At 39.3% G+C, this 23,247-nt stretch overlaps 1 protein-coding gene across 2 annotated transcripts; it reads right to left on the bottom strand.

Moving 5' to 3' along the window:
• Positions 1–1,073: 1,073 nt before the first annotated feature.
• Positions 1,074–18,091, bottom strand: rbms1a (RNA binding motif, single stranded interacting protein 1a). Of its 2 annotated transcripts, none has more exons than XM_065952827.1 (14): positions 17,742–18,091; positions 14,933–15,093; positions 13,064–13,122; positions 11,953–12,044; positions 10,288–10,445; positions 9,486–9,565; positions 9,298–9,398; positions 8,669–8,718; positions 8,346–8,436; positions 5,948–5,998; positions 4,998–5,099; positions 4,318–4,386; positions 3,978–4,052; positions 1,074–3,206 (listed from the first exon to the last, which is right to left on the bottom strand). In XM_065952827.1, exons 1-13 carry the CDS (start codon positions 17,790–17,792, stop codon positions 3,984–3,986), a joined length of 1,134 nt encoding a protein of 377 aa, XP_065808899.1. In that variant the 5' UTR covers positions 17,793–18,091; the 3' UTR covers positions 1,074–3,206; positions 3,978–3,983. The 2 variants fall into 2 exon arrangements, with proteins under 2 accessions (XP_065808899.1, XP_020493598.1); XM_020637942.3 differs by having other exon boundaries at positions 14,933–15,075; positions 17,742–18,089.
• Between the last annotated feature and the right edge of the window lie 5,156 nt (positions 18,092–23,247).

Here is a 23,247-nt window from a genome sequence, read left to right as displayed (position 1 = left end):
TCATTGGAGTCCAGCTGTGTTTAATTAAACTGATTGGACTTGATTGGGAAAGGCACACACCTGTCTATAGAAGACCTTACAGCTCACAGTGCATGTCAGAGCAAATGAGAATCATGAGGTTGAAGGAACTGCCCAAGGAGCTCAGAGACAGAATTGTGGCAAGGCACAGATCTGGCCAAGGTTACAAAAGAATTTCTGCAGCACACAAGGTTCCTAAGAGCAAAGGAGTGGCTTTGGAACATATATATATAGATATAAATATATATACAGTGAATACTTTCCGTACCCACTGTATATATATTTTTTTAAAGATTTATTTTTGGCCTTTTGTGCCTTTATTGGAGAGATAGGACAAGTGGATAGAGTTGGAAATCAGGAAGAGAGAGGGTTGGGAATGACACGCGGGAAAGGAGCCACAGGTCGGACTCGAGCCCGGGCCGTCCGCTTGAGGGACTACAGCCTCCACACATGGGGCACGCGCACTAACCACTGCGCCACGAGCCCCCCCATGATATTTTTTTTGGTGTAGTACTGCTCAGCATGTGAAAGCATTTGTGTCATTTTGGAGGTAGCTTCAATATCCAAAATAAACATTCCTAATAAAACTGTCAAATACGCCCCCCCCCCCCAACAGAATTGACGAAAACAATAAAAAAGAGTAACAACATATAACCAGAGCCTGTGTAGCTTCTTTATAGATTGCATTGATGTCCCAACACTGATAAATTCATTCACAGTCCAACATTACAGTTATCATTAGCTGCTCTTTTCATTTGGAGACAGTGAAAAAAACTGTTTAAGGTTTTTTTAAGCATTTGCTAAAACCTGCGTTAGCCAGCGGAACAATTTCAATCCAGATTTACATCTTCAAAGGAATGATGGACTTTGGGCTTTGCATTTATCCTAATTTTATAGACTCAGTTCTGAAAATGATCATCAGATCAATCGATTATTAAATTGATTTTCAGTTCCAGGCGTGCAAAACTTCTATTTCTTATAGGAATTTGTAAACAAAAATCAAATGAATAACATCAGAATGATCATAACAAGAAAGTCAATGAAAGAGACAGGAGTGGTTTGTGAGAAAGAGAAGAGCCTTTTATTCAGCACTGTTGTTATTCCAATGTTTTCAAAGGAGAGAGCAAGGAGAAGATCATTTGAGAATCAGTTGAAGGTGAAAGGGGAAGCAATGGGGATAACATGTACAAGATTTTTTTCTTTTTTTTTTTCCTTTTTTTTTTTTTTGAGCAGCAAAAATTCAGAATGGGAAAGTACACCCAGTAAAAACTGGATTACTGCTTGTATTTTTCCGATGGTGAGCGTTTACTGCTACAGTACTATAGATCGAGGAAAAGCACCGCGACCGACCGTACAGCTTTGAGCATTTTTCTTGTCTCACATTTTCAGTTCTTACTCTTGAAATCATCAAATTAAAGACAAAATAGCAAATCAAACAATACATCTTACTTTTTTCACTTTTGGCCCTGGATGTTTATAATTTACAAATCTTATTCCAAACAGCGGACCTTTGAAGCGCACGCTGTTTTCATCCACTTCTGATGAAATACTGCAGCTTTAGAAGTACTTCATCCATGATTGTTGCATTTCTATTGCATGAGTTCATATTTGAGACTTAGTTTTTCATCGTGTCCTGCCATGAAGCCACTGTACAACCAAATAGTCAGATTGTTGCATAACTTTTGGAGAGCTTTACAATAGCAGTGTAACCCGACAGAGTGACTTTCATTTTTTTCAAAGAAATAAAGAAAGGGGAAGGTAAAGTGTTGAGTCATCTCAATCTGTCTAGAAGGGCAAAGGCAGAGAAATGCACCAAGTACACACATGTAGTCTGCAATCATCTGTTTCAAGCACATTGTAAACCAACTATTTTAGGGAGAAGCTAATAGATTGAATCTCTAAAATAGAGCCTAACAACTGAACAACACTCATCATGTGGGGGAAAAGAAATACCAGAACAGAAGCAAAGACAAATTGAAGGTAAAGCAGAGTACAATGTTTCTTTGCAGATCAGGAAGAGAGACGCTGCATGTTGGAGACAAACGGCAGAAGTCCTATTTAGCCAGCTCCTGAGCGTGGCTTTTTTCTTTTTGTTCTGCTTCATCCACTGTAGTGAAAAAGAGGGGCTTTACCTGCAAACCCCACAACAAACACCAGCAGACTCCAGCAGAACCATGAGGTAGATCACTGGTCACACCGACCACAAGAGTAAAAAAACAAAAAAACCCTCCTAAAAGATGTCCGTAGGGTGTAAAACTTGTTGTTTCATAAAAGTACGGCTCTTTTTTTTTTTTCTATGTCACACCTTGAAGTTTAAAAAAAGGAAAGAGTGAAAATAAGGAATTACCTTGCTTTGAGTTTGTCACCTTTCTTTTTTTCTCAGTATTGCCCTGGGACTCTCATTGTCTTTATTGCTACCAGAAGACTGAGATAGCGAAACACTTGATATTAATCTCATGATTTCACTCGCACATTTGATTAATCAGATAGAAATATGACACCTGATCAAGTTCAATGAAAACATGTCAGAGGATGTTTGATGTGACGTAAGGAAGGCACCATTTTCCAATGATAAATTCATTAATCCTAATGAAATGGTCACGTGTGTCATCATAAATGCAGTTGAACATGAATCGTTTTTTTGTTTTTTTTTCAAACTATTACTGTGGTAACTTTTGAAACCACGATGAAGCTTTTCGGAATCTTTAAACTTCAGTGCAAACAAGTTTTTGCAAGGTTTTTCATACATCACAAATAAAGGAGCTATAAAAACCAAAGAAACTGTGAGGGAGGGGGGTGGGTTCCTCAATTTCATGCATTTCTATATCACATCATACTGTGGGGTATAGGGGTTGGGTTGTGAAGGTGGAGGTTGGGGGGTGGGGAGGGGGGGGGAGGGGGTCCTCTGGCATTTGTTTTGAGAATCCTTGAAAATAGAGAAAAAGAAGAGCGTGTGGTGTCTTACCAAAATAAATCTTGTTTTTCGTTGTTTTTTTTTTTTGTGTTTGTTTTCTGTGATAAACCAGCTGCTTGAGTCCATTGACATTGTCCTCATTTTCCACCACAAACGTCGGGGCTGTGCAAAATAGTTCATGTATCTGGTCCAAACAGAGAAGGCGGTGACGTCATCGCGGTGATGTCATCAGCAGCTTCCCACCTGCCCTCAGGCTCACAGAGCGGTTAACAGCCTAAAGATAATGTCACAGAATAGAAGCATTGAAATGGAAACTATAACATAATGAAGAATAAGTCAAAGACATACAGTCTTAAAAGTCTCATATTGAAAGGATCAGGTTTTTATTCTGCTTATTTTAAGTCCTCAACTCATAAATGTGTTTTTCATGTAACTGGACCTGGATGTTTGACATTAGCTGTGCATAATCGCGTATGCTAGAAAGCTGATAAAAGAAGGTTATTGAAAGTTTCTTCTTGAACGCACCTCGAATGAGAGTTCATACATGCTAATACAAGCACTGTTTAACTAATTAAGAAACTAATGTCATCTACTGTGTGACTTAACATGTGTGATGCTGAAACCAAATGCTCCAGATCAAAAACTTTTGACAAGGACTTCAACTTTGTAAGAAAAATATTTACACATTGGTGGATTCTGGACTTTCCAAGCAGGAAGAGGGGAATGTTTATTTTAGAAGTTATTGATTTGAATGTTTCTGAGGATCCATTCAGACAAGTATTATAATCTGGATCTTATCTTGATAAACTTCCCTTACATGTCTGCGGTGGATGTGATTATGATGAATTATTTTTGTTCATATTCAGTCAAAGGATTGATAATCAATTTAACTTGGTAGTTTCACGTGAGCTTATACTCTTTTTACTGATATCTCTCTAAAGTCTTAGTTCCCATGAGGTCATTCAATATGGCCGTATTGCTGCTAATAAAAACACCTCGCTTTATATTGACCTCCCACAGACTGCATTGAGAACCGGACGTGTACCTGTGGTTACTTGCTGAGCTGACTGTAAGGAGAGGAGTTGTTGGAAGAATCCACTTGCTGCGGCGTGCCATTTTCCTGAAAAGCAAAGACGCATCTCTCATTCAGAGTGAGATAATCACTGTGTTCACTGTGCTTAGACTGCAGAGATAATTGATAGTTTCAGAGGTCAAACACACACACACACACACACACACACACACAGACAAAGCTCTATGGATACCAGATGATTGGACTGACGTGGGCTGTTGTTATTTTCTAAAACAAATATTGTTTTAAAGTAAATCTCCGCTAAATGAACAGAAGGTAAAAGGCAAATGTGACACGAGTATAAAAGACTTACAGGTGCTGCTTGCATGGGAGGATACTGAGGCATGTAAGCTCCCTGGACACCGGGGTTGGCTGAAATATACTGTAGGGAAAAAAAAATGTAAATGTTACTCTGTTGATTCAGGGTGCTTTTGAGATTCACCTACAACAACAAACACAATTTGACTTCGAAATATAGAAAACATGAGGTATGAGGGAGTATGGGCATCTATAAACTGTGTGTCTATTTCTTTAGGATCTAAATCTAGAAGAAGTCATAGTCTCTGATCATTTGTCATGCAGACATTAAGAAGGGGATTAATTCATTAATAAGGTCAAACCCACTGGAGCTCAAGGGCATCTTACATTGCTAAAAGCTCGACACTGTGCCTGATTCTGAAGCTAATTGCAATTTATGTGACTGTAACAATGAACAAGAGATTTTGTCTTTTGGACATGCTTCACATGGGATTGCACAATGCTGTTTTTCATCAGACGGTGCTCTTCATTTATGTGTTAACCAAACACAAACAAACCATTGATCATCAGGAATAAATTGTGCATAGAAAGAATAGTATTCTGACCTCATCTTCACAGCTACATGTTTAACCACTGCCACACGTCATTCATAATATTTCTGATTATGTTCCATTGTTGGGCACTGTACAATTCTTTGAACATTTGCGATTTATGATATCCCAGAATTCAACTCACCCCTCCATTGTTTCCCAGAGACAGCTGCCCCATCTGCTGAGTAATCATGGCTGAGGGGTGCAGTGACATGGAGGGATCCACAGAGGGAGACATCACAGCAGCCTGCAACAAAAGGCGGACATGTTTATTTGTCCACAACATACGATACCTTAAACACCACATTTAAAATACTACATATGGGCTGCAAAAACTCAGACAGGCAGAGTGGAGTATACATACAGTACAAGTTATTGTTTTAAACCTATCCAAAGTCTAAGAGATTAGTTGAGAAGTAATAGTTCATTCTTATCTCAATGAACTCAGTCATTACTGACTTTGAGGTAAACGTTAAGTAGTCTTTGCCTCTGTGGAGGGGATAAAATATGTGAAAGGTTTGACGTTGCCAGCTCTGGTCGGTTTTCAGACCGGGGCATATCCCTTTAAATATGACACCTTCAGGGACTAGACCATTTCCTAGTAAAAAGTGGGGGAGGGGGCAGATCAGCAGAGACACTTGTTCCACTGGAAACCATCTGTTGGAAGAGTCAAAGAGTCACAAGACTGTCTCTGCTTCAGGCATTTCCTGCTGGATCCACAGAGAGGGAGGCGTGGGGGGGGGGGGGGGGGGGGGGCAGTGACTGAAAGTCTTTTTAGTTGTTCCATTTCTCTTTCTCACACACACACACACACACACACACACACACACACACACACACACACACACACACACACACACTTACAAGACGTAAATACACAGAGGCCTTTTCCCAGAAGTCGCCTCAGCTCTATGCGTCTCTGACATTCTGACATTTTTGGGAAGTTTTGTTGGTTCTATTGTGTCAGCAGTGAGCAACACTCAGAGTTTCTGTGAGCTCAGAGCTTTAGAGGTGCCACACGCCCATTTCCTGTACCAGGAGGTGGTGAATGAGAGTATGAAAAAGAAAAAAAAGAAAATACTGTTATTCCCTTACCGGGTGTTGCATGATATATGGTTGATGTGCCACCCAAGAGTGACTCTGAACCTAAAGAGAGAGAGGAATAACAAGAAACAGATGGAAAGAGAGTTATTGGTGTGTCCAGGATGAAAGTTGTATAATGTAAGCTAACTTTCAAAAGGATTGTTTGAAATAGAAATACAAGGAAGATATCAGTTTAATAATACATTTGGCTGCAAACACACATTTGGACCGGATCCATCCATCCACCATTTTTAAAGCCACTTATCCTGCATAAGGACCTTAGTCAGCAAGGACAGCCAAAAAAACATCCGCAGTCTTCATCTTTTCGTTGTTGCTCCTCTGTTATCATGATATTAGTGAACTTTAAAACTAACCAGTGTCCATAGCCTTTGAAAATTGACTCCAAACTTCATAAACCTTACATTCCTGCCTGTTGTTCTGTGCCCATGTGTCTGATTTTGAGTTAGCATTTGGTGAATAAACAAACTCAGTTTAGGTCTACAGTTTGCCATCATACCTGTGACCTGAAATGTTTGTGAGAACCCGTGAGCATATCAGCCTACCTCTCCTAAGGAGATTGAAGTGTGCGTGGTTATCTGGTCGCAATTTACTAACAGATACCATATGTTATTTTATTTTATAAGGTGCAAATGAAGTTTGGCTTGACTTCATCACCTGTGACCAAAAAAAGCCAGCAAAGCCTCTGTTACATTTTTAAAAGCCCCCCTCTCTACTGCTTTCAACCAGGAGGCTCTTTTTTGCTAACCTTTAAACCACATGTCTTTGTTGTCGCTTCCAACTAACCCTCAAAGCAAAAATAATTATCCTGTGCACTTCAAACTCAATGTCTAGGCAAGATGATGATGCAGTCAAAAATGGCTTCAAATGTTAATATGAGGAAGAGTAAGAGAAGCTGGAACATTGAGTCAAATGTACAGAAAAACTTGATGCAGATAGACTCGCCTCTTGTTACAACATTACAAGTGGAACTAAATCCTGCCATAAAAAGCTGCATGTGTGGTTAAACTTGCACTTTCTCCCACTGGTTGAGAGCTTTGGTTTGCCTGTTGTCTGGGTGTGTGCACCTGAATTATATATGAGTTGGGTCCTTAACAAAGCGTCATCTACTCCATTTTCTTTCTTCGACATTTCAGCAAACCTGCCTCCTTCTTTTCATAAAAAAAGTAAGCATGGGTATATATCGTTACTAGCTATGAACAGTGGTTCATAGTAGTGTCAGTGACGTCACCCATCGGTCTCTGAGGAGGCATTATGAAGCCCTAATGACGGCGGGCTTCATTTTGGAAATGCTATCTTTACCCAACTTTTGATCAATCTAGTAACAGAAGAAGAGGTGGTGCTGAGGCAAGCCTTAGGCTACAACACCCCCATCTGTCATTTAAGTCAGCCACGCCCCTGGATATGCAAATGCATGCAGAAGTCTTAGCCTTAACATAATGAAAACGGATGTGATATAAGAAAATATACTCCCCTTACAGTTTCTATGAATAAAGAAATCAGCTATAAAGACCCAAACCGTCAATGAGCCAGGCTGTAAACACGTTTATTTCTGCTGTAAAGTTGGACATTTTAATATGGAGCCTATTTGGGATTCCTTGTCTCCTGCAGTCAGCCTCAATGGGGAATTGCAGCTTTTTGCACTTCTGCTTTGGCTTAATTTTTCAACACCAGAAGTTGCGGCTTGATTATGAATTGATAAGAACTCCTTTTCCGAATGCAAGGAAGCTCATACAGAAAGTGTTATTAGACTATGCGGCCTTTAATGTACCAGGTTGATCACTGACCTCGCCGCACGACAAAAATGTTTACTTGACAGGAATGTAAGAGCAAAACATGTTGTGGGTTCATCAGCAGTACATCTAGGAGAGGGTGTTATTCAAAACCTCCTCTGTGTGTAGCAACACTTCACAACAAGAACCCTCTGAGTCATCCCCATATTCAAATTCATTTCATGTGACAGATCTTGTCGGTGGTCAGAAGGGTTTCTGTTGCACATGGAGTAATGATTGAAAACCTAGGTGAACAAAAACCCAATTCAGAAGAAGCATTACTCAGAAAAGATGACTGTCTCTGCTGAGAAGAGGAGGAGGAGTTCTTGGCCTACTTTGCTTCTATGAACCACTAGATTACTGTCGTATTATGTGGTTTCAGGGTGACCAAACTCTTTGAATACTGAAAGATGAAAAGAAATCACTGTCACATTGAGATTCTGGAGTGTGAGGTGTCGGCATGCAGCTTTAACAACTACTCATAAAAGGTATAGCATCGGTACAAGGCGCACAGAAGCAGGAACGCACCAATAACCTCAAATACAACACAGACAGAGAGAGCGAGAGAGAGAGAGGGGATATAAATTCAGCTCAGGCTGTTTGGTTATATTTTGCAGTACCTGGTAAGCAGAGACAGGAGACATGTAGGGAGACATGGCCGGCTGCACGGCCATTATCCTGTTGGTCACTGGATACGGAGAAGAATAATACCTGGGAAACACACAGTATTTTTTATCTTAATGCTATTTTTGGGGCCTTTTAGCCTTTAATGGATATGACAGCTGAAGAGACACAGGAAATGTTAGGAGGAGGGACGACATGAAGAAAAGGGCCAGGGTCGGATTTGAACCCACGGTCGCTGCGTTGAGGACTACAGCAGGACTCTCTGTGCATGGGGCCGTTCCAACACACAGTATTTTTTACATAATGTAACGTAACTTACCCATTCTGTATGGCTGCTGATGATGGGTCATAAGTAAGAGTCATTGCACCCTAAAGTGAGGAAACAGACAATAATGCATTTTTAACAAAATCTAAAACCAAATCATCTCAATGTTCAGTAACATACAGAGGTATGATGGAGGAGGACTCACTTCCAAAATTATACTGAACAAGAAAATACTCGATACAGTTTTAAAGAAATCACTAAAAGAGCATAGCCTGAGAAGAAATGTCAGTAGTTAATATCATTTCTCTGTGGCATGTTGGTTCCATCAGCAATTTTTTAAAGGGCTGATTATATGCACATAACGTATAGTAGGTGCAGGGCAATCGGTAAACAGCAGGAAGAAAAACAAGATATGCCAGCACACTTGCTCTTTAGATGTTTGCCAAAGATTTATCATAATGTTTTAAACAGACTATGAAGGTAAAATATTTGATTTTGACATTTTTTCCAGGTGGATTTTCAATTGTTTGACATTAAAAATGTACAGCCAGCACTCAGATTATAGACATTTATAATTTCTTGTAATGGCTGTATCCATGACACAAAAATAGAAACTCAATTCAGTCTCGTTCTCAGGTAGCAGGGAGGGGGCAAAACATTACTATGCATGTGCAGATACATACTAGTCTGAGATCTCCTGTCTGTCCGTTGGGAATGAACCCGCTGTGAGCATGTTTCTTCCTCTGACTGTCTGCAAACTTACACAGCAAGGGCTGAGAGGGAGCTGAAACACAAAAAGAAACATGTAAGAATCACTCAACAATCAATCACAGGAGGGGGAAGAGTACGGAAAGAGAAATGTCTTACTTACCCAGAGTTCCAGAAGCTATCTTAATAAATTTTCCATTGAAGTGGGAGATGACGGCGTTGCACTGCTCGGTGGTGTCCATCCTAAGAGGGGAAAAAAACAACAACAACTCGTCATTTAACCACACAGAGGTAATTCACAGTAATATTCCATTAAGAGTTGTATTGTGACTCTAATGACCATTCCCCTCTTCATTTTACTCCAGTTCACGTTTGTTAAAATTGAACAAATATGCTTGGCAGGGTGAGAAAGAGCCTGAACAGGAGCTCATTATTGACTTTTTTTTTTGACTTCAGTTGTTTTCTCTTCACTTTCAGATTCTGTGTGAAAATGCATTGATAGACGTTGGGTGGATCACATAGTAAAGTAAAATGTCAGACTCATCAAACAAACACAGCCTTCATGTTTCTTATGATTTACACTGTTTGATAGAACAAACGTACTGACAGCAAATACAGAGGCAAGTCTTGAACAGACAGCAGGGACACGTCTGCAGTAATATCAGTTTAACGGTCAGATTGAAAGACAAGTTTAACTTCACTTGCATGAAACTGCATAAAAAAAGTAATGTTTTTTTTTATTAAATGTAAAAGAAAAAAACATTAAGCTAATCCAATGCGACTGCGTAGCTTAGCCTACAAATGATCATGCCTCAGCAGTAGCTTCATAGCGTCACTGCACAGCTCATCTTTCATCACAAAAAAAAAAAAAACTAAGAATCTGTAGGTTTATTCTAAAATGTCTTTAAAGTTGGCTGAAGAGGAGAACTGAGAGCTCCTTTCATCTCAAATCTTTTGGGACGGACCTGGCAAAGCCCACTCCTCGGCTGTTTCCGCTGTAGTCTCGGAGGATCCGTGTGGAGACGACTTGGCCGAACGGCTGCAGCATGTTCTCCAGCTCCTTCTCATCCACTGAGAGAGGCAGGTTGGAGATGTACAGGTTCGTGGGGTCCTGCTCCTGTTGCTGCTCGAATAATAAAGAGGACAGAGAAGAAGAAGTGTAATGAACGCCACATGTTTTATATGATTAAAGAAAGAGAGCGTCATGCTAATAAACCAACCACAATCTCTCAAGAATCAAGAAAAAAAACACTAAAGGTCACTTTAACCTAAAATCTCCACTTCTGAATCTGAATACATGAAGCATATTTTTTTGGTTATTGTGACATAACATTACACACGTGTAGACTTTATACTGTGCACAAGGCAAAAAGATTTCCTCTTTGTTGTCAACACCTAAAATGTCTCTTTGGTTTTTCATTTTCAAATTATAATTTACACATTTCCATAACAAAAAAAAGGAAATGAACGTGAATATCATGACTCAAAAAGCACCAAAATACCAAGACAACTTCCTTACATTAGATTTAAACATGTAATAAACAGGCAAATACATAATAAGAATAACATTAACAGATTTATAAAATGGTATTACATTAAACAAACTGGCAAATTCATCTGATTCGGACTAGTGGTAGCTCTGTGTCATTTCTTCACTACTCTCCAAAATATTATTTTCTGACACCAAACATGTCTGTGTGTCTCAGGGATTTGACATCCTCCTCAAGTATGTGTAAGGGTCAGAGGAAAACATTTGGTTAAACATACATTAATAAGCTCTTACTCATACAACACACACACATACACACACACACACACACACTTCATCTGTGCTGTGCAGCTCAGCGCCTCTTCAGTCTTCCCTAGAAACAGCAAGAGAGCAGTGTAGCCTAGCTACCACAACACACAAACAGTTTGTTCCAAACAGCGCAGCTACATGCATGTCTCAGGAGAGCAGCGCTTCATCACTGAACTCTCAGCCGTGAATTTAAGCTCAGAAACACAGGCTGGGCAGGGAGAGAGAGAGAGAGAGAGAGAGAGAGAGAGAGAGAGAGAGAGAGAAGAGACTGCAATGAATTAAATGATGGAGACTATTTCCTCTGCCCACTGCAGGACAAATCCCAGACATAATACTGTGTTTGTCATCTAAAAATATTTCGGAAAAATTAGAAACGGGTGTGCTTCAGTTTGAATTAGTCACAGAGGATCAAGAATGGCTCAAAGCAGCGGTTAGGATGCTGTAGTGCTTCAGTGCAGCTCAGCTTACATCAGTATGCATGAATGATAATTGTTAATACTCAGTGACATAGTAATAATTCTGGTAAAAAAAAAAAAAAGCTGCTCAGTCGACACAGTACAACCTCAGCAGGGTGGTGTGTGTTAGTGTGTGGTCTGGTGGTTCTGTGTGGAACGTGTCACACTGACTGACAGGTTCTTTGGCTGACGGAGACGTGACATCTGGTTTCTACAGTGAAAGTAAATGGGGTCGCGGGAAGAACAGCTTGTCAGCTGAGGTCATGTGACCAGTCTAATGTCATTCTCCAACACACACCGGACACAAGCACACAGACAAGACAGTCAAAAATGCACACACACACACACACACACACACACACACACACTAAACTCACCTTGGCCATCTGGGCCTGTATGCCGCTGGTTTTCAGAGCGTGCACTGCCTTCAAAGCAGCTGCAGGGCTGTCAAAGTCCACAAAGCCGTAACCTGGAGTCAGTAGAACCATTGTTATCAAATAAGAAAGCCATCTTTTGTCCATGTTATTTTATTATCATTTCTTATGGTGGTTCATATATACGGTTTATAATTATCTCTGATATTGTCAATGATGATACACCTTTATGGGTGTGTATTAACAATACAAATCAATACAAAAAAAGATGTGCCTTTGCATTTATTTCTAAAATAATTGGAGTAATAGCTCTGTATTTGTTATTTATTGATGTATTTAGCAGTTTATATGTCAGGGACAATACATGGAGACGTTCTTACATCGAATTAAAGTGCAACCATTGCTATGTAAAGTTCTCTCATTCCTCGTCTGTTTACAAAATCTTAGAATGACGAGTAGAAATTTACTGGGATGATTTTTTTTTTTGGCAGGAAGCAGTCACTTCCTGCTCTCTTGAATTCAAAACGTCTCTTTTGAGAACAAAGACGAGTGTTTGTGTTTAACTGGCCAAACGCACATACTTTGCATACCTTTACACCATTCCCCAAAACAAAAGCTGATGTTTGTGATTTATTTTGTGTTTTCCTTTCTCCCAATCACTCACTAGTTTCCGTTTGTTTAGTAGAAAGTATAAACCAGCTTGAGTTATGCAATCTATCATATTCTGCTTTTGATTTGGTTAAGCGTGTGTAATCATTGCTTTGTAATGCGGCGCAGACTTTGCAAGAAGACAGATCCACTGTTTCCTGTTCACGGTTCTGGATCAGACCAGAGGATGTCTGGACCTAAAACAACGTGCTTTCACATGTCAACATGATTTCATATCAAGTATCTTGTCTTAAAAGCATGCTTTAAACTCTGATTTGATTTGCTTTGACCATAAAGTGAAAACAACAGTTACTTTGACACCACCAACAAAACTGTTTATCAGACGACATACCGAAACATGCAGCTCCCGCCCTACCTGAGAATTAGTGTTAAACTCTTAAATACACTTCTTTATATCGAATCTTCTACCTTGAGAAGTGGTTGGTGAGCTAACATCCTTACTGACCTTTACATTTGTTGGTCGTCTTGTCCAGGATCGCCTTTGCGGACTGAATCTTACCATACCTAGGCAAAAAAAAAAAAACACACAACATATTACAGTGAAATATCTTCAGAAAGTGACACTGAGGCTAGTATCTTATCAAATGTGTCCTAACAAAGAAGTTCCTGTGATATAATTTAAAGCTGACTTCATATGAATTTGTAGAGAAGGCACTTTCACTTATGATCTCAGTTGAGTGAAACAACGCGTGCACAAACACCTTTTTTTTTTTAATGAAAAATAACATAAAGCTGTTTTTAATATTGGTGATACCTGGTTATTTCACTATATCACCCTGACTTGTCTCCAAACATTTTAAATCCAATTTCAGTGTCTGCACCTGTGTTTTATCACAGACTTTAAGTTGAACTGTGGCACAAGCTGCAATCTGAGAGCACACCCCAAACAAACAGAATGCCTAGCTTACATCTCCATTCAGACCTTGTTGCTATGAAAAGCGCTTTCATTTCTGCTTTGTGCTGGCAAACACCATTGGGAACATGAACAAAACACAAGCAAACAGGACACAAACAGCTGCTGCTGCTGCGTACATGGGGTGAATGCCTCTCTCCATATGCTTGTGATTCACAGGGAAAGAGAGGAGACAAAACTCCAATAATTATGGTATCTACCACACTAACCGCTGGGAGTGAAGCCCATAGTCTCAAGTGTTGTAGGCCTACATGTTCACTGGGCTGGTTCTGATGACTGTTTTTTCTTTTTAGAAAACAATCACTTTTACCAGCCTGCTACACAGACCATGGTAGAGCTATGACTTTTCCATGTGTGTCTCTGTTTATAGCGGTATGATGGTTGAAGCTTTTTCTGCGTCAGTATGCACTTTGGTTAAACCAACGTCTGCTTTTGAATGCTAACATTTTTGTTTTTACTCCAAAACTTTTGTCTAATTCTATCTCATTTCTTTATCTTTAATCATTTAGGGGTTATATAAAACATAATGTAAAACCCTGAATGTTCTAATGATAATAATTCTAATATTAACACACTTTATTTATACAGCAATGTTCTAATTAAAGTTACAAAGTGCTTGTACAGTCTTACAAATAACAAAAGAAGATTACACTCATCTGAGTCACATCACCACTGATGATGTGACTCAGATAAGTGTAATCTTTAGCATAAAAGCTTAAACACATGAAACTTTTTTGCTTTCTCACAAAGAGTTAGATGACTGGATTGATGCGACAAGTCATACCTGAAGTAGGTTTAATATGAAGCTAACACCAGCAGCTTGTCAGCTTAGCTTAGCACAAAGACATGGGGATACTGCTAGCATGCCTCTGTTCAAACGGTAACAAAATAACGGAAACCTTTACAACCCACTGAATGTCACAAATAGACATTTCAAAATCTGATATTTAAAAATGACATGATGACATTTTACAGGGGTTGGATGTCACCGGTCTTTATGCTAAGCTAAACTAAGCTAACCATTCCCTGGCTTTATTTACCATGCCGAGCATGAGAATGGCATCAATGGTTCCCCTTCCACACTTGTCAGAAGAGCAAATACTTTTTTGAAAAATACTTATTTATATAAATGGTTCATTTATAGAATGAATTGCTACCATATCTCAGTCGTACAACTACGACTCCACTGCAGGTTTTAAAGAGTGTATTTTTGGACGTTGAGGGTCTGTTGTCAGTAGGGAGACTTTCATCAAAACATGGATGGTATGATAATGATAATAATGTGATATCTTAAGCCCTCCTTTGCCCCACTTTTGTCAAGAATCAAGCATATCACTTGAAAAACACTGCTGGGCGTACATATTTGCATTGTTCTCATGTACAACTGTGTGGTATACTCACTGGTGGCAGAGTTTGACCAGGTCCAGGTCTGTAGTGGCAGGAGGCAGGCCGCGGATGTACAGGTTGGTTTTGCTGAGCTGCTCCAGGCCTGTGCTGCTGCTGTTGCTGCTGCTGCTGGGACTGGACGGAGTCATGGGGTATGACTGCACACAGGAAGGCCACTGTTAGGAAGTTTATGGGAGCTAGATAATCTAATTGAAACCCAGGTCAACAGAGATCACAAGAGAGCACACAGTCTGACTTTATCATTTCATGTACAGGCTACTTTAGAAGTCATTAGCTTCTCTTCCTAAGATTATACTGCTCATCGATGATCCACAAAAACATTTGAATGATTAATGACCGAGACTGCAGGTAAACATCACAAATCCTTGACATTTCAGAGGTAGATGTATATTTAACTTGACTACATTTATATGATAATCAGAGTTGCTTTACAGATTCAAAATGTACATTAGAAACGCATAATGAGTTTGTAAAAATATATATATATATGGGACGCACCAATCTGACCTTCTCTTCCTCAATCAAATCTAGACATGGGTGTTGGCTGTTATCGAGAGCGATCTGATACCAAAGTTAAATCAAAGGCTTTGTGCTGCACAGTGTGGAAGAAACCGGTGTCAGACTTAAATGTATCAGGCAAAATCAGGATTGTATGGAGAGTTTATTTTTTTTTAGACACAAAAAAAAAAAAAGACTAACAAATTGCAGTCTTCAAGTAGTCGCTGAACTCGAAGACCTAAAATGTGGGAAAACGCTGACAGTCAATCTCCTAAAAGGTGGGGTAGCTTCCTCCTTTTGTTCTGATTGTCAAGCTGATACATTCAGTATTATGTGCAGTACTAAACATATATTAAATATATAATGGATTTAATTGAAATAGAGCAGCCCAGGAAAAGCCTATTTGGGACTGATACCAGATCAAGCTATAAGAGTAAGTCCCAATGTACGACATCAGTATAAATTGAATGCATCGCTATATAAAAACATTCAGCGTTTAAGAAATGAACTATACTCAGGAGAATTGATCAAATTTGCTCGTACAGTAGCACATTGACAAATCACATTTAGATATTATATTCTTTAATATCAACATAAACACCAGGGGGAAAAAGAGTTCCTGCATTACCAAACTGTTCACTTTGATACTTTGGGTTCAGCTGGTTGGTAATATTCCAATACTATGAATGTTGGGTTTTTACATGTTTTTAATGTAGTACTTTTAGGCTGAACTCTTTCTACATTAATCTAAAACCAGAATAAGAATAAGTCTTGTACCAGTGTTAGGATCTGAATGGCAGGTAGGTCTGATCTCCTGATTGTTGCAAAAAGATGATTTCTGTCCACCATCGTAGCGGCACCTGTTCATCAAATACAACTATTCTTGTACGTGTGCCTTTAAATCTGCGTCCCACATCCTGCCGTAGTGTTTATCAACTGTTTTATTCATACTTGTGAGCCAAACCACCCCGCATTACTGCCCTGCAAAGCATTTCCTTCCCCTTACTCATTCATTAAAATAGCTCCCAGCCACCCCAAACCCTCTCCAGATCAGATCAAAGACAAAGCATGGCAGAATCACACCATCTGTCCATAACCAAAGGACAATCCACTCCATCAGAGCCAGAGCCGTGCATACAACTGTGCCAACAAGAATCCCTGACATATTCATCCACTGTCATGTGATGGTTAAACGCTCAAAGCAGCTATTTTTCTTCTTCTTTTTTTTTTTTTTTATTGCTTTTGATTGCTGGGGCAGGAACATCTGCTAGGCCTGTTCAAGAAGAGGCCTTACATTTTTTGTAGGTATGCAATTACCACGCTTACTTTGAGACCACCAAGGGTTCACATAAGGCCTCAGAGATTTTACGCCTACTCCATTAGAGGGCAGATATAGGTTGGTACATTTCACAGAGGCGTCATCACACCTTAAAGCTGATTAAACCTGCACTACACCTACACTGAAAGCTCGTTCAGGGACTCACATCAGATTGCCTGCACATTTTTGTCCTCTATGATAATACACAGTCCATTGTGATGAATACATATTTCAGGGGGGGGGGGCTCAAAACTAGATCCATGATCGTCGTTTGACACAGGGTACAGATTTCTATCATCAGGGGGTTATATATTATCAGCTGCCTCTCACCTCTGTGCCTGCTTTCCATTCTAATCTCCCACCTAACTCAAAAGGTGTGATGGAAAAGCAAAGGGCCACGGGCCTTCAATTACCCTTTTTTTTGTTCACCTGAGAGGTCAAAATGAAGGAGGCAGGCTTGGCAGCACAGTTCACCCCCCCCCCCTCCCCACCACCAGCACACTGACACACATTACATTACACTGAGCCCTCCTCTTTTGCATTAATCTATAAAAAATGGACTACAATAACCGTCATGCATATTGACCACAGTGGGTGAGTGACTGGGCACACAAGGTTATATGGACGTAATAATTAAAGTCTCGGTTGTAAGAGCGACAGATCGGGTCAGCAGCTGGTTTTTATCTCTCTGCATGTAGCTTATCATAGCACCAGCTTCCCCTTAGATAAGTCGACTGAAGGCGAGAGGATCTATTTTTTTTTTGTTTGTTTTATAGACAATAACTCATGTTATGTTTAAAAGGATTGTGATATAGATGCATATTAGGTAGAAAGGGCTTTCCAATGTCATCTGTGGCTGCTAATAGCCAGCCTGAGCTATTCAAACGGAGCCTTACCAGAGGAGAAAAAAACGAAGGCAGGAATAATGGTCTTAATAAAATAGAAGAATTTGTGTGAGCTTTTTTTTTTTTCTTTTCTCCGGCCTACCTGTTTACGATTGGCTGTCTTCAGTGGGTTGCCTGTGTTTGCGAAGATCATCCTGGAGGTTACAGATATTTTATTTCCCCCTCCAAAAAAAAAATCGCAGCGATGAGCCAGTTTAAAGAGACGGGATCCGAGCGGTGAGAGGAGCCTGTAATGTAACCGGTCGGGTTTAAAACATCCGCATTCTGAATAGGCTTGTTATTAACAGTATCAAAGCCTCGGTCCTGCATAGGTATACTGACACATCTATACAGTCAGATGCACACCAGGCGATGGACCAACCCTCTGGTCCGGTTCATTGATCTACGACGTCCTGCAGCAGACCGCTCGGCAGTCCCACCTACTACAGACCAAACCATCTCCACCACTGCAGGGTGGTTCACATCAAATAAACTGCGTGGCCGCGACGTGAAAACCAGCAATGGTGGCTTGGTTTTTTTTTGGGTTTTTTTTATCACAAAGGCTTATCGAGGCGGCTGGTGCTCGTGGTTTTTATATAAAATGCGTCACATATTGTTTTTGCGTTTGATTTGCACGCGTACAATGAGTTGGGCTGAACACTCGCCGCCTTTCATATTGTTGTCGTCCGCACATACCAAGCATTCTTCACCCCCACCTCCACCAACCACACACACAAACACACACACACACACACATACATACACACACACATACACACCCTCTTCCTCTTCCTACCCTTCCCCCCATCCAACACACTACATGTCAGAGAATCAGGATGCAATGAAATATAAGCAGGGGCTGGCCTGGGCTAGAGGTCACAGTCTCCCTATAAAAACCCAACCATAAGAGAGAGTGGATTCACCGCGAAATTAGAATAAACATTTGGAATTAACATGTAATAATGCAACCCATGCCTTAAAACACCACCTAGCCTATTATTTTCAGAAATACTTCCTCTTTTTAGTAGGTTCCATAAAGTAATGCATTAAGAACATGTGACATAAAGAGTAGATACTGAAGTATTGAGATTAATATTGCATCCTTTATTAGCTATGAATCAAGACAACCATTCATATATTCACTTTTCAGCGTGTGCTAGATTGATTTGATACATTCAGTTTGTGAAAGTGTAAAGTAAGCATTTTTTTCAAATATGGCACATAAATAACTCACATCACCACTGAATAATGTCGAAAGCGGAACTGTAGCTCATTTAAGCTTACAGTCTTTAATGCGTCCACCCCTGTTTGTGATGTCGTCTGCTGTAGATGCTTTAGAATAAGCTCTGGCTACGTCTCTGATCTCCTGCGTTTGACCTCTGAGACCTTTTAGGTTCATCAGACATGGGCTTAAATAAAGCTTTGAGTTGTTGAATCCAGACTGAGGAACTGCCCCCCTCATTACAACACATTCAGCCCCTCAATAGTATCAATCAAAAGGTATTTAAAGCAGCACTATTCTTCATCTGGCCACTTTGGCCTGTGTTTGTTTTGGTCTTCATGCTCAGTATTTTTAATAAAATGTTAAGCTGTTGCAACCGTTAAGGCAGAGTGGTTCCCAACCTTTTTACAATTGAGCCCCAAATACTTGTTTCAGGAAAAAAAAGCTGGGCCCCCCAGGACCCACTGGAAAAGAAAAGTGATAGATTGCTGTGAAAAATTAAACAAAAAACATTTTCCACTGATAAAATAACAACAGATTAGGCCTACAAACACTTAGTCCAAACGTCCATCGTATAAACTTTCCAGTAATGTATTACAACATGATTTTTGTTACTATCAGCAACCCCCACACACACACCTCAGAATATATGATAATAATAATAATACTAATAATAATAATAATAATAATGTATTTCTGCAAAAATAAAGATAAAGATGCTTCCACTAAATATGCCATACTTGTGGAATTAAACCATGCTCTAAACCTTTTGCAAAACAAGCAATGTCACATGGCCTGAATTAAAAAATCTTCTAGTTATAATCTAGGGTTGAAAAGAAAATCTGATTTACATCTGGACATATCAGAGGAAAGGAAGCAGACAAGCCCAGACTCTGCACAGGTATTTCTAACAAACCTGAAGTACACAACAGTTTCTGAAACTTGATGCTATAGGGGTACATTTCAGTTGCCATTCAGAATGAGATGAGGTTCAGGACCAGGTCAGACAAAGACTCTGAATCTCTCCTCTAGATTCACAACTTTTTGGACATGAACTTCGAACAGCCTTTAGACGCTGTAATTTAATACAAATATTTTTAAACAGCTTTCTGAATGAGTACATCATAACTTGTGTCAAACAAGATGTACTGATAATTTACTAAACTGCTCCACAACAATGTCATACATACATTACTCTGGAATAATTTTTCTACTTGAAATTCACAGAGCGCTTTGACAAGCATGCGCTGTGGCCGAACTTATTATAACCCATTGTACTTTATATCTTCTTTTTTCAGAACTTTCTTTGCTGTTATTATTTTCATAATAGCACATTATTAATATCTATTTGTAATTTTTCAGGAGGCCTATGTGACATAAATAAGAAACAAAGAGGGAGTTCACATCTCCAGCAGAAAACCTCAGAGTTTTGCACTCTCTCCTAAATGCAATACGACATCATAAATACAAAGAGAAACAATTCTTTATTTGAACTTCTTGTAGAGGTCACAAAATACCAAACATACCAATTATGTTGCTTCACTTTTGTGGGAAAAATCAGTACAAAATGGTGCACAGGTTTTGTGGAATATTCGTTTTAACTCAATTGTGTGGCTCAGGAAAGTATGGTTTGGTTTTGAATATTTCACTCGATGTAAACATTATTAAGCTTTCAAGTAGAGCTGGAACAGGCTGGCCCAGAAAAACTATGTGATACTGTCATACAATGGAGCAGAAAAAGGGATATTTTTTAAGTCTATAGCAAAGAAGAACACTGTTGTGACTGTCATGGGTCTATATCAATAACAGTGTCCTTGTATGCCTTTTCTTTTCTTTTTTATGCTCAAAGTGTTTGACCTTTGTCTTTCTGCAGACTTCACATTTATAATCAAGTAAAAGCTTTACCCTAACCCCTAAATATTCATCTGGGAAACGTGTATCTATATGAACCAGAAGCACATACAAAGCCCTGAAGGTGTTTGTCTTAAAGGTCTCTGTTTATATCTGCCCTCATCCTTTAAAGACTTTAGAAATAACATAAGCGCACAAAGCAGTTCATTCCACTATCAGCCTTCCTGATGTAGGTCCTGTTGGAGATTTCTAAAGCGAAACCAAATTCAAATCCCATCAGGGTGCAAGGAAGCTCTTAAAGCATCAAATTTCCCTCCCTTATTTCCTCTGCTGGTAGGATTAAGGTTTCATGCTGGTGTCGAGTTACAAGCTACTTCTGATGTTCCTCCGAAAGTCCAGTCATTGCTATCTGAAAAATCAGCCGCAGCAGAGTTTGTATGAATGATTTCCTGTTCCTGTTCTTACCCAGTTTGGTGGTTATTGATTTGCTATGTGCTTTAAAAACACCCTTTTCAGTTAGCGGTGAGATATCATATCATATAAGGATAAATAAGCACAAATGAAGGCTGATAATGTTACATCTATTTGAATTGTACTTTTTTTGTGTGGCTGCTTTGTTTTAAAGGTATCAGATATACAAAAGATATATTGATCATTTGCCTTTGTCTTATTTATCCACGTATCCATTGTTCGTCTGGGTAATTCATCAAAAAGCTTTAGTATGTCAAGAGCAACAAAATGAATGGATTTCAGATTGAAGCAGTGGAAGGCTGTCGACCAATCACACGCAGAGCTGAACTCAATAGGACAACCTTGTCAGCAATAATGCCTCAGAAAACAATAAACAGGGTCCACCTCAAAGGAAAAATAATGACAATTTGTTTCTGTATTGTGTTGCGTCTGATCAACTTATTGCTTACATCAGAGCTTTACTGTATGCACATAAAGTGTCACTGGATGCATTTCTAACTTCGGTTACAAATATCCAACAAATGAGCGTCAATGAATTGACACAAACAAGGATTTGTCCTTGATAATTGTTTGGTAAAGGTCAGGATTATTGAAGTATAATAACGGAAATGACTAATTCAGGAACATTAAGTATAAATAGGAATGTAAAATGTAGCTTTAAAAATATTAACAGCAATTTATCCAAATTTACAGGATACCAAAAACAGAGTATGTGCAAAAAAATATTTGTGTTTGTGTAACACATTAAGTCAGATATCAGAGACACCATTAATATTTTATACTATACTAATGTAGGTTGACTCAGTCTGGATCTCAAAGACCATTCCTTCCATCACAAGGATGCACATCCTGGTTTAGACTGCTGAGTGTCTTAATTTGTGTCGAGGTAGTGAGAGGGCCTGTGGGTGTGGAGAGGGAGGGACTGAGGAATGTGGATGATTATCTGTGTCCTCCTCATCCACTGAGGAATTAGGGGATTTCTAAATTCCGGTTGAAGTCCTCAGCATGCCAGCTGACCTGTCTGCAGGGCAGCGTGGCCAGTATGTCTGCTGGGTGAGATTGTAACAATGTGTTCGGCTGGATTGGCAACAAGAAACACGTGAAGCCAAAAAGAGAACTTTTCTCACAAACCCAGTGATTGTGTGGTTTGGCTCAGAGTTTGTGGCTCCTCAGGGAATAATGAAATGCTTGCAAGCTGAAATATGAGAACCACACACATTACAGCTACTTTCATTCATTTTAGTGTTAAAAGACAGACTCTGTATATTTGACCAGTTTTGCAGTTTTGTATATATCAAATGACACCAGTTCAGTAAGATTGAGGGTGATGTTTTTGCACTGAATTCACATTTCAAAATGTAAGGCAAGGCAAGGCAAGGCACATTTATTTAAATAGCACCTTTCAAACACCAGGCAATTCAAAGTTCTTCACACAGGCACGAAAAGCATTTCCAAGATTTTGTAAAATAATATTTATTTGTGCATTTGTAGCTAATTACCTCAAGATTTTTTTGTCTCTGCTTCATGGTTTCCCAGACACAAACAATGACAGTATGCTGTATTTACGACATAATATGTAGTGGGTTCAAACATGTTTTTACTCTATTTGTAAACAGCCGCCACACAGATTAAGGCCTGTAGGGGAACAAATGAGCAGCCCACAACATGATGTAACAATTCAATCACCAGGGCAGCTATTTTAAAACTGTTGTGAATAAATAAATAGTCGGAATATGAAGACAACATGTGAAGCAACACAAGTTACTGTTAACATTTTGATAATTTCTCCAGTTCTGTTTACAGAAGCAAAAGCACAGTTTGTTTAAAGAAAAAAAAAAGGATTGAAAACCTGCGTATTGTATTTTTTTTCTCAGTTCAATAAATTAAACTTTAGTTTAAATTGAAAGCATTGAATATAAAACTTAAAAAAAATTAAATAAAAAAAATGAAGAGGCAAGAGCTAGTCGTGGTATGTATTAGTCACAGCAGCCTTGGAGCAGCAGTAGTGAAATAAAGTGTGGCGCCCCCTTGTGTCTCATTTACGCAGTTGCCAGTCTTGCGAAAA

This window comes from Labrus bergylta, chromosome 3, assembly GCF_963930695.1.
Source record: "Labrus bergylta chromosome 3, fLabBer1.1, whole genome shotgun sequence".
Lineage (NCBI taxonomy): Eukaryota > Metazoa > Chordata > Actinopteri > Labriformes > Labridae > Labrus > Labrus bergylta.
The sequence above is the reverse complement of the archived record's forward strand: the minus strand, read 5'-3'. Positions and strand labels throughout refer to the sequence as shown.